Source organism: Stegastes partitus, unplaced genomic scaffold, assembly GCF_000690725.1.
Source record: "Stegastes partitus isolate 25-593 unplaced genomic scaffold, Stegastes_partitus-1.0.2 Scaffold20, whole genome shotgun sequence".
NCBI classification, from domain to species: Eukaryota; Metazoa; Chordata; class Actinopteri; family Pomacentridae; genus Stegastes; species Stegastes partitus.
Window position 1 is genome coordinate 1,162,173 of NW_007577751.1, and position 12,149 is coordinate 1,174,321.

Genomic DNA, 12,149 nt, shown 5'->3' on the forward strand with positions numbered 1-12,149 from the left:
ACTGAGCATTAAGATTCAGGAAGTAAAACCTCATGAAGCATTTCACAGACAGGACAGGAGACACTTTTGTAAATGTTAGAAATGTATTTTATAAGTTACATGAATTTCAGAGAGAGTATTTGTGTACAAAAATTGTGCTAATAGTTAATGGAATAATGCCACGGAAACTGAACTGGCTGATATTACAAAGTAACTGCCTTTTGCATGGGAGTGCTCATAAGCAACTTCCTACAGTACAAACAATACACAGAGCAATTATCATGGGAGGAGCAAAATAATCTGGCAACGCAAAGATAACAACCGGTTAAGCTCGCAGACGATCACTGAGAAGATGCTGCCAATGAAAAAGGTCTTCTTTGTGGTCTTTCAAAGTTAAAGTATGAAAGGTTAAGGAGCTTGTACAATTCTAAACATTTACATCACAAAATCACTGGGGAATCAAGACAATCCAACTCAAATAGAAACAGAAATAAAATACAAACATCAAAACTAAAAGCTACAAGCAGCCACACATTCAATTACAACCTAGAGTGAAATGCCAAACAATCGATTCTTCAACTTCTGAGTGACACATGAGCTGAAAAACTCTTAAAAGAAATGATTACGTGCAGAAGCAGGTCAAAATAAAACTGCATATACAGTACATATTTTCATCTATAAGCACACTTCTCAAAACGAGTGAATATAAAGTACATTCTCATGATCTGAAATGAGAATGACAAGTTAAGCATTTAGTAAAAGCAAAGGTTCTAAAGACACGTGTGCATAGACAGAAAAAGTTACTATTTGGTTAAAAAACATACCATTTTACAAACATGCAAAATCATCAAAATGCAGCTCTTACCATTGTAAAATATTATTAAGTATAAAGACTAAAATGGAAGCATTCATAGCTATTATCAAATGCTATGCATAAATGCAAAAATGTTTGGGTTGTTATTGAAGGATTAAGTGTAGCTGCTTTGTACTATTTGAGGAGCGGTGAAGAAAAGAACTTTCCTTGGCGAGAAAATCCGACCGCTGATTTGCTTTTGCTCCCAAATCTGCAACAACCAGAGCACATAATGAAATTATTAATTAGGAGTCGCAGTCAGTAAAACAGAGTCAATGAAGGATAATGGGATATTGCACAGGAGATTAAGTCCTATGAAAAATGTTCAAAGGAGCCAGCATTTGAGGAAAATAAAACGCATTACAGCTTTCTTTGCCTTCTCCATTCAATGACTGATTATAAAAACAATGCTAACGCTGTGCAGGAGGGGGGGCTGTGCTTGTGTGTGTTTACCTGGGGGTCAGAGTGGACTTCATGCGCTGAGATAGGGAGCTGGAGGAGGGAGTTTTATTGAGCTGGTGCTCTGGAGTGGTCAGAGGTCCCAGCATGCTCGCTGCAAAATTACAAAACAGTCAACATTACGATCTCGGGCTCCTGTGAAATGTCAGGCAGTGAACAAATGTGCTCATACGCATACATAGAAACACTGCAGCCACAACAAAGACAGTTTAGAGAGGCCGTACCTCTCTCTGGGGTGGCATAGCAGTTTGCGTTCTCGATGATCAAATGGTTCAAGTTGGGCTGCTCGTTCTCCGCCATCACAAACTGTCCCCAGTAATCCACCGGCAGAGCCAGCAGACGCTCCACAACCTGAACACAGAGGGATTAGAAAAAATGCAAAAAGATCAGAGTTGTTTCAGCGTATTGCCTCATCTTCTTCCACCAGTGCTACGCTGGTTAGGTTCGCCTTGAGCAACACAGAGGGGGATTACTTAAAAACAGAAGATGGCATTATGATGATTTACTGCCGTGTAAAATGACACAGTAAAGAGATTTTTGGTGGCCTTTAACTGTTGTGGGATTCAGTGTCTCAGATTACGCTTATTTACACAATTTGAATACATTTGCTGCTCGACATTGTGCTTCTGATCTGTTCACAAAAATGTGTCAGAATTTGGGAAAAATAATTCCTTAATACATTTCTACATATTAACACCTACTTTTCACGCTTTGTCTTATTGTGTGATAAAACAAAATTACATTCATAATCCCTGCCATTTAATTGAATCTAAGGCAGCTTAAAATGTATTTATGAGTTGCATTTTTTTTCACCAATAGCCAATATTTACATTACTTAGATTATGCAATTCTCTCTACGTAATAGTTTTACCTTCTGGTGGCAGATGTCTGCCATTCCTGTGCTGGATTAAACACCCACATGAGGGATTCGCAGGAAAACTGCGTTACTGTGTAATTTTATTCTACAAATATCAGCCTCAATGTTTTCATTAGTTAATTAGTTATTTCACACTTAAAATATTCAACTGGCAAAGCACAGAGAGAGGGCTTTTATTGTCAAGTAATCACAGAGAATGAAATGTATAGCACAGTTGCAGAAAAATGTGACTACCCCAGAGCAATTCCATTTTATTTGCTGATGCCTGCAGAATACAGACGTCCAAATGAGCCAACTGTATTGTCATAGACATGAGTATTTTGGTCATTTTTCTGTTAGTGGATCAGTTGTAAATATTGCAGGAACAAGTAGGTTTTACGTGCGGCACACCTTTAACTCCTAAGATAACAATTCCAGATATACAGTTTCTCCTCTTTAGTATTTCTGATGAAGTAGCTGCTCAACCAGTGTTTTCTGCCAACAGAGTATTAGGACCTGTATGCACAAGAGCCATGACAAATTGTTCAGGCCTACCTTAGGCTGTCGTTTGGTGTCCTGTAGGATTGTCATGGGCTCTGGGTTGGGAACTGCATGACCCACAATAGTTGGACCAAAAACACGGGCCAGGTTATTGATGTCCATCTTAGTGTCCAAACTGTCAGCGACTCTGAAAGATTTTATTGGATTCAATTATGTGCATCTGATGTATATGAACTCAAACACAGACAATCTGAGGTATATTTTAAGGTAGAGACTGATAGCTGAATATCAAATCAATTGTTTCCCTGTCTACAAATCTGGAAATCAGATATAATTAGGCTGATTACAAAATTCTTAGCACACTTTTGCCTAAAGCAATTTTTCCCAATTAAATTCAGACAAAAAGTTCAGTTACAGAGAGAATAGAACATTCTGTGTGTATCAGCAAATCCCTTCAGAGAATTTGAAGTACGAATATGCAAGGCATCAAAGATCAAATAGGTATATAGCCAATATAACTAGAAGATTGTACGTGCTAACCTCTGAAGGTGAAGGACTAAGAAAGCCAGCGTGTCTCTGTTGGGCTGTGGCAGGTCACCAATGGTTTGGTACATCAGAGCTATGCTGTTATCGTCATCTGAAACCTCTGCGGGGGAATAAAGAAAACACTTCTGTCAGCACAGCCTGAGAAATAGGATGTGTGTGTTTATAAGCACCTTGAAATAAAGTGTACCTGACTCCAGTAACAAAGACTAAAAAAAAAAAAAGGCCAACAGGCTAAAAGATCAATCTCTTTTTTGGTTTCAGGCAACTTCCTACTAGAGGTTTTAATCACTGCTCAGAACACATTGCAAAAACAAAGCAGTGGCACTTATGAAACCTGCCTTTAATGGCTGTGTTGGGTACATTTCTGGTCTCTATTAGGAAGTTACAATGCAGTTATTTCAAGGTCTGCTATAAATTTATTTTATTAATGTGCTGTTACTTTTGCTGTGGCGCTCTGCACATTACACTGAACACACACAGACACAAACACACACCGGCTGCGTCCATGAAGGGACGGTTGAGGCGGAAGGTGAGAAGAGGCTCCTTGAGGTTCCTCAGGAAGTCTTTGAGGAGGCCAGTGATGGCGTGGATGTCGTCCACCTTGCTGAGCACAGGAACAGTTTTGCTGCGGAGAAACTTCTCTTTCAGCTCCTTCACTGTGCGGTCAGCACCAGACAGACGGTAGAGTCCAGCCTTATGGAAAAATAAAACATTACAAATAATTACTTTTTAATTATTCTTTGAACTTAGACCAATTAGGGACACAACAAACAATAGTAATTTTCAGTTAATCCTCTGGTTGTGTTTACAACTCATAGATTTTATAGTGAACAGTAGTATTTAAATTTATCACAGGCCAGGGTAATACATTTGAAATGATAGTTATTTTGTGTCAGCAGTACAGGAGCCATACATCACTATTATACTATGAGAAGAGACAAAGATGTAGCACTTTTATGGTTTAAGACTTAAGATGCTGACCACGGACCAACATCTCCAGTTTAATTTCAACCAGCGGTCTTTGCTAGCTCTCTCCCTTACATTTTGTCATCTCTTCACCACTACTACATTATTAAAGGCATAACACCCCCATCCCCCCACCCCCGACCCAACAATATTCATTAAAAAAAAAAAAAAGAAGAAGCAGAATATGACAAAAAGCACTGAATACTAAGAAGCTGCAAGCAACAAAAATGTGGCATTTTCCTCCCATCGCCAAATGGTCCACACAACAATATTCGACAGGATGATATTTGTCAGGTTAAGAGTCATGAGGACAAAGCATATCTCATACAAAAGCAACAGCTGAAAAGGCTAATTTGTTGTAGATGGAAAAAAGCCAACAGCAACTGCAGAAAAGAATGCTACGGAAGGGAAGAGAGAAAGTGAGAGAGGATCAAAACAGAAAGCAACAGACAGAAGAGACAGCAGCACAGTCATACAGCAATCAACAGATTTGGAGTCCTTCCACAGTCCAATTACACATTTAATCTCCTGGGAACAGATTGTAAAATCTTAGTTACAGCTCTCTGTCTTGGCTTAAAGGGAAGACATTAAAAATAACTACTGAGATGAGAGGCTTTACGGTTGTTCAAATTTCTGCACGCTATTAAGACAGCAAAGCACTACTCACCTCATGCAAGCCCCTTTGCTCAATCTCACTGACACAGTGGACCACAAGAGGGGGAATCATGGGTGACATGTCAGGGACGTAGTCAGCAAGGACACCCTAGAAATAAATCGGAAATGGGGTAAACTGTCAGCGCTGTGATAAAGTTTGAGTAAATGCAAACATTTGTCTGGACATCAAGAACGCAATTAGTGATAATGTAATCACACACCTCCCCAATTCTGACTGGTGTGCCACCCAGGTTGGGGATGCACGGCAGAGGACAACGCTCTCGACATTCGGGGTGCGAGACAACCCTGCAGTCACGGCACTTCAGTGAAATCTTGCCAAACTTGATCCTCTTCCCACAGGGCACGCAGGATTCAGGCTTAATGACCTATAAAAGACATTGGACAGGAGGCCATAAAGCTTTGGATGTTCACAGCTAAACCAAGAAATTACACTTTGCTAAATGCCCTGCATAAATAGGGCTCCAAACAAGCAATCAAGAATTTTGGCACTGGTGCCAAAAGATTTCTGTACAGACAACAAAACAAGTCCATGAAAGTGTTCAGATTTAATCCTGAGAAAATATAAAGAAACTTCCAAGTTTCATGAAATTGTCATCATCCTCTTCATTGTATGAAAACAACAACAGCATAACAGCAAAGAAAAACATTCAAGCTAAAGATAACTAGAAGTCTTCATAAACCCAAAAAGAAAAGAGGCTTTTCTTGTCAAATCAAGTCAATGCAGTTCTGTCACGCACATGTCATGCTTACAGTTTTAGAGACGAACTCATGAAGACGGACACCGCCGTTGCTCTGCGGAGTGCTGGGCTCAGCTTTCATCTGTCCCTCAGGGTTGCTCGGCTGCTTGAAGACATCCTCAGACTTGACAGATTCAGAGTCCCACTCCATAGCAGCTGAACAGGAGAGATAGACAATAAACACCAGTTTGTTACAAACCACGAATATTCTGCATGATGGAGGAAAATGAACTGTTGAATCACAGCTTCCACACATTGAAGTTTATTCAAGACATCCATCAGGGCAATTACTTTTCACTAAACTATGTTTTGATGAACACTTCAAAATATGAACAAGATCATTTAAGTTAAGCTGTTACTCCCGACCCAATAAAGCCATGTAAAAAGACAAGGTTTCTGCATAATTAAATTAGCTTTTAAGAGGACACAGAATGCAATTTCCTATCCCTTTCATGATTATAGTGCAGGGTTTTTCCTTCATGGAGGAATTTCTGGCACCCCCCCAAAGAGGCTTTAGCTAGCCCCTGAGGAAAAGAACTGAGAATAAAAATAGCAAATCAATTTTATAACCAGTTTTGTTAGTTGGGATTTCATTCACTCAAACATAATACACATTTTTATTCATCAACTGGTCAGAAATAACAAGAAAATGCAAAGATATAGCTTGAATAAGGCTACATAGACTCAGCACCGTGACTGTACACAGAGCCACCATGCTCACTGTTGTGTGTTGTTTCCCTCTCAAAGGCCTATTCAAAGCCAGGGAAAAATGTGTAGCAACCAAGTATGAAAGCATGATAGACTAGTAGGAGGAGAGGGCTGAAAATTACATTATATTACATTTTCTCTATGTACTGAGCAACAATATACAACAATGCTTCCTAACAATGGACTCAAATGAGCTGCAGAACATAGATGGATGAATAAATCAAAGAAAAATCATTATTTACTTAGAAGTTTTTTGTGAAAACTAAGACATCATTGAATGTCTTAGCTGGTGAAGCTAAGAATAGTGGCAATGCTGAAAATAAAACTGACTACCACTTTTAGCTGAAGTCTACAATTACTCCCACAACCTTAAATTGGATACACCATTTTAATAAGACTGTGGTGAGCAAGGGGTTAGATAGATGAACCACTGATACTGGACACATATTGCCTCAAAACAGAAATCTTACTGGTCTTTCTCCTGCTGCGAGTCCAATAAGGAACAGTCTCAATGGTAGAAACTGCTTCAACAGGTCCTCCATTCACAGGAACAGTCACTGTGGTCTTCGTCACAAGGGTTTCATTTGCCTGTCACAACAATAAAATTAGTCTTGAGTCCTTTTTAGATATTCATTTATTTTCATCTTTAGTCAGCCCTAAGATCTGGTGGCAACAAAAACTTACTTTTTTTGTTGCCAAAGGTGACAGGCTAGTTGCTATACCATTTAGAGTGAGTGACTGTGGTCATGTGCAACGATGGCACATGTTACAGTTATTAAAAAGTAATAACATCCAGACTGAAGCAAAAACAAACAAGCCAGTCCTACCTTCTCCGAAGTTCTGCCTGTTGATCGAGACCTTTTGGAGGCAAGCGGAGGACCGTCAACATGATTTCTTGAAGAACGCTAAAATCAAAACAGAAGACATGAAATTCATACTTCCAGTGAAGATAAAGCAATTTTTTTACTTCCCAGTATTTACACAAAAAACGGGTGCATGTACTTAACGCACCCTTTTTTCACGTTTCTTGAGTCGTACTGTTCTAACAGTGGAGGAGTCCCAATCCTGTCACAAATCAAGCACATTAAAATTAGATTCAGAATTAACTTTACAGTATAATAATGGTACTTTAACACTAGATGATGCTGAAAAGGGAAGTACTTACAAGAGAGTCATCTGTTTTGTCATAGCTGATATCTGACAAGATGGAGGCAGACTCATCTATCGTCATCAGTCTATCAAGAGTGACAAAAAAATACGTTAGGCTCACCAAGTTGTTTCTAATGTCTGGAGTTTATTCACTTTTGTCTCTAAGAAGTACATTTCTGCAAAGTGAAAATGCAGGTAAAAGTTAAGAGTGATTTGAAACGGTGACTGTGTGTGATTAAGTTTACAGATATCACATCTGACCCTCAAGTGTCCTTCAAGGTCCCACATAGATAACCACCAGTAACACTGGTCATAAACAGAACTGTAATGCACCATAAGCATTTTGCATTTGTAAGTGTCTTACCTTCGGCTGGTGTTCAGGTTGGCTGTTGCCTGACAGTTTGTGTTCAGGAAGGCCAAAGCTGAGCGCTGCTCTGCACTCAACTGGATGCTGTTGGTGGAACCCTCACTGGTCAGGAGATCCCGCATCAACTGAATTTGACGATCCTGTATAAAAAAAAATAAAATAAAATAAAATAAAATATCCAAGCAAATCACAAATAAGAACCAAGTGAAAGAACTTGGCAAACTAAATCAGCATCAAACAGGGGATGGCATTTTAGTCAATCATTCAACATACCAGTTTGTCGCAGTCAGCCTCCGCTTTTTGTCTGCGCCGGATCTCCACATCTACTTGGTTCCGGGCATGTTTCAGTTTGACCTCCAGGGCACCTCGCTCTGTCTCTGTGTTTCTGAGCACCTCTTTGCAGGATCCCAGGTCCTGCTCAGCCCTCAGCCACTTGCGACGGCAGTCCTCAAAGTTCTGTACCATCTGAATGAAGTCTGGGAAAAAGGTCACACGTGTTAATGCGGCAGAGAACAGTATAGAGACCTAAATCATCAACGTGTCAAATAACAGAAAATCTGCAACCAAGACCTATGAGCTACTCACTGGGTTCAATGCTCTCGTTGAGAACGTCAACTTGCATTCTCAGCTTATCATGTAAGCCCTGGAGGCTCAGCACCGCAGACTCCATGGTGTCCTACAGTTGAAGACCCTCTGAAAAGAAACACAGTGTAGGTTAACTGCGGTATAGTCATAAGGCTCTTCATGCTTTAGATTGTGCTGTTGTTTGGTTGTATTTTGATGTAGCTAATAATTAGCAAAAACAGCACATCGAAGAAGCATTGTTGTATTCATAGGTTCACTTAAATATCCGTTCTTTCTAAGTTTGGTTCATCTGTTCAGATCTGCTCCTTTTGTTTTTCTCCTGACGCCACCTCGTTAGCTTGTTGCTAAAATTACACTCACTTTGACTGTAAAACAGAGAAGTAACACACGGCAGTCACATTAGGTCAAACTGTAGCTGCTAACGTTAACTCTTGTTAATTTTTCTTTGTTAGCAACCGTTAACTAACAACAGTCAGCTACGTACCTGGAGAAGCGTTGTGCGGGGAAGCCTTTCGGTTATTTCTAGTTAGAACAATGTTTTCTATAAATTCCTTTTTCTGATTTTTAACAGCCAACTTCCTGCACCTTTGTCCACATCCTCGCGCAGCCCCCGCTACACTGAGCGCGTTGCATTTCAAATTTCGCCGCTGGCCAATCAGAGAAGAGCACCGCGACGACGAAAAAACTCTTCAAAATAAAACCTCTGTAACGGCAACAAATCCCACAAGCGTTCTCAAAAACACACAGAGATAATCTTTTTTTTTTTTTTTTTTTTAAATGAATGGCAAAACAAAATACACAATCGAAAAATAAGATAACAGTAAAAGAAAAAAATTGATTTTAAATAACTACAGACTTAGCCAGAATAAAATCAATAGACTTCCAGTTACAAACTTTCAAAATAAAGTCCATACTTGTGAAGAAACGGTTACTTATTGGAGTTTGTAAGTGGAAAAATAACGACTGTTGAGAGTTTAGCGGTGAATGTCATCATACAGCAGCGGCACTAAAGAAGTGCCAAAAACTGTAACTGTCCTCGTTATAGTAGTAAATGCAGGTATTGTCTATTAACAGCCATGACAACACTGTGAATCCCAACTTACTCACTGTACTTAAGACACAAGACACAGATCTTTTCCTAACTATCAGATTGAATCCTTTCCTTGGATGTTAATTTCCTTGTTAATCTTGATTAATTAGCTTTAAAATCACGTAGCTGGTGGAAAGAAATCAAAATAAGTGGTTTCGAGGTATGTCGATATATTATGTTGACAGTACAAACTAAGCCTCTGTGTCGTTTTATAGGAATATACACATACAACCGGTTTTCCCCACTGTTAACAGAGTGCCTTGTGGAGAGTAATCCATTAATTAACACTTTTTCTGTAACACCTTAAAGTATAAGAGTAGGACTTTTGAAGGCCTACTGATATGGGGTAAGATGCCCACCATGAACATCAATGATCTCCAGTCTGCTATCCTTGCCAATGTCAGATACATAATAAGTTCTGTGCACACACCTTTTCAGCTCTGCCCGCAAATTTTCTACAGGATTGAGATCAGGACTTTGTGATGGCCACTCCAAAACACTGACTTTGTTGTCCTGAAGCCACTTTGTAGTTAATCTGGTGGTATGCTTAGTGTCATTGTCCATTTGGAAGACCTGTTTGTGCCCAAGTTTTAACTTCCTTGCTGATGTCTTGAGATATTGCTTCAATATTGCCACATAATGTTCTTTCCTCATGATACCCTACAAATGTGCAATACCATGATGTGCAATATTTTTCTGTATATATAACTTATCTGATTTTTTATACTTAAATCTCCTCTATTTTTTCATTTTTTGCTCTTTATTTTTGTACTTATTATGTATGGCACTGAAGGAGCTGCTCTTAATCTCATTGTACTTGTGTATAGTGACAATAAAGGCATTCTATTCTTCTATACCATCTATTTTGTGAAGTGCACCAGTCCATCCTGCAGCAAAACACCCCAACAACATGATGCTGCCACCCCCGTACTTCACAGATGGGATGGTGTTCTCAGGCTTACAAGCTTCCCCCTTTATTCTCCAAACGTAACGATGGTCATAATGGCCAAACAGCTCAGTTTTGGTTTCATCAGACCACAGACCATGTCTCCAAAAATGAAAATCTTTGTCCCTGTGTGTATTTGCAAACTGTAATCTGCTTTTTTATGTTGCTTTTGGAGTAATGTCTTCTTCCTCTCTGAGTAGCCGTTCAGCCCATGACAGGACTCGTTTCACTGTGGAATGACACTCTCTTACCAGCTTCAGCCAGCATCTTCACAACGTCTTTTGCTTTTGTTCTGGGGTTGATACGCACACTTCCACCAAAACACTTCATCTCTGGGACACAGAACCCGTCTCCTTCCTGAGCTTCCTGAGGGACATGATGGCTGGACATTCCCATGGTTTTCATACTTGCGTATGATTGTTTGAACAGATGAATGTGGAACCTTCAGGCATCTGGAAACTGTACCAAAGGATGAACCAGACTTGTGGAGGTCCACAATTCTCTTCCTGATATCTTGGCTGATTTCTTCAGATTTTCCATGTTGTCACAAAAGGAAGCAGTGTGTTTGAGGTGTGCCTTAAAATACCTCCACAGGTGTGCCTCCAATTGACTCAAATGTTGTCCAAAGCCATTACATCATCATCTCGGCTTTCCCAAATAGTTTGAAGGCATAGTCATCTTAGTGTGTGCAAACTTCTGACTTTGAAGAAAGTAATACAAAAATCCTCTAAAAATGATCTCTCTCATTATTCTGGCATTTAACAAATAGAAATAATTTTGGCAATCCTAACTTAAGTGAAACAAGAAAAGTTTAGTCTGAGTTAATGTCAGACAGTGAGAAAAAAAGGATTATATGTCTTATATGGTGTATGTAAAGTTTTTGTTATAACTGTTTATGTCATTTTCACAGTTTGTGAAGACAAAATAAAAATAATCAAATTTTGCTCCAAGCTTTGGAGGATGATCGTGCACAAATTTGTTTTCAGTTTTTCTCTAATCTTGGATTTTTGGTGAGATATTGAATCGTTGGGACTTTAATTGAAATACTGTAAAACCACACGAGAAGTTTAGAGGGATAATCAATAGCTGTTGACAACTCACAGTGATCTGAAATATGACCCTGACTACATAATGCTTTTTGTGACAGGGCAGAAGAAGCAATAAAAGGTTGTAAACCACTGATTTAACTATGTGTTGATTTAAAAAAAAAAAAAAAAAAAGCTTGTTCAGTTAGCCATTATGTAAGCTCTTCACCTTGAAAGCGACTGAAGCTGTCAAATAAATGTAGTGGAATTGAGAACATGGAAATAATCAAGTAAAGTACAGGTACCTCAAAATTGTACAGTATTTGAGTGTTGAGTAATTCCTCCTATTAGGCTTTAAGTGTACTACAACAACCTGTAAAATCTCATTATAAACAGCGATCATGTGGAATAAAACATGCAGGTGCAGAATATTGAATTACGACTCTGCAAGCTACACGTGTTCCTTTCAGTTAAACTGGCTTTTCATCATATACTACATATTCTGTTGCGGTATAATTCCTCATTTTTGACTGGGAAAATGCTGAAACAGCTGGTCGTATATCTATACTCATACAACACCTTGTCATGATTAATTTCTGACTTAATCAATAACCTATAAACAGGTTGGAATTGGGCGAGTGAATGAAGGAGAGTCGCCCAGCCAGAGAGAGAGAGAGAGAGAGAGAGAGAGAGAGAGAGAGAGAGAG

At 39.2% G+C, this 12,149-nt stretch overlaps 1 protein-coding gene across 1 annotated transcript; it reads right to left on the reverse strand.

Annotated features, from left to right (window-relative positions):
• Nucleotides 1-64: 64 nt before the first annotated feature.
• On the reverse strand, nucleotides 65-8,988 carry racgap1 (Rac GTPase activating protein 1). Its single transcript, XM_008293558.1, has 17 exons — nucleotides 8,866-8,988; nucleotides 8,382-8,489; nucleotides 8,070-8,272; nucleotides 7,794-7,936; nucleotides 7,446-7,515; nucleotides 7,292-7,345; nucleotides 7,108-7,185; nucleotides 6,751-6,868; nucleotides 5,586-5,728; nucleotides 5,036-5,200; nucleotides 4,828-4,923; nucleotides 3,689-3,887; nucleotides 3,189-3,294; nucleotides 2,703-2,835; nucleotides 1,516-1,642; nucleotides 1,286-1,385; nucleotides 65-1,043 (listed from the first exon to the last, which is right to left on the reverse strand). Exons 2-17 carry the CDS (start codon nucleotides 8,464-8,466, stop codon nucleotides 968-970), a joined length of 1,896 nt encoding a protein of 631 aa, XP_008291780.1. The 5' UTR covers nucleotides 8,467-8,489; nucleotides 8,866-8,988; the 3' UTR covers nucleotides 65-967.
• Between the last annotated feature and the right edge of the window lie 3,161 nt (nucleotides 8,989-12,149).

Excerpts from the sequence above, each read along its gene's own strand:
- racgap1 (XM_008293558.1), bottom strand. The coding sequence starts at position 8,466 with ATGGAGTCTGCGGTGCTGAGCCTCCAGGGCTTACATGATAAGCTGAGA. Across the intron at positions 4,924-5,035 it reads CACCAGTCAGAATTGGGGAG|GGTGTCCTTGCTGACTACGT; the intron begins GTGTGTGATTAC and ends ATTTATTTCTAG. Across the intron at positions 2,836-3,188 it reads TTAGTCCTTCACCTTCAGAG|AGTCGCTGACAGTTTGGACA; the intron begins GTTAGCACGTAC and ends AAAATCTTTCAG.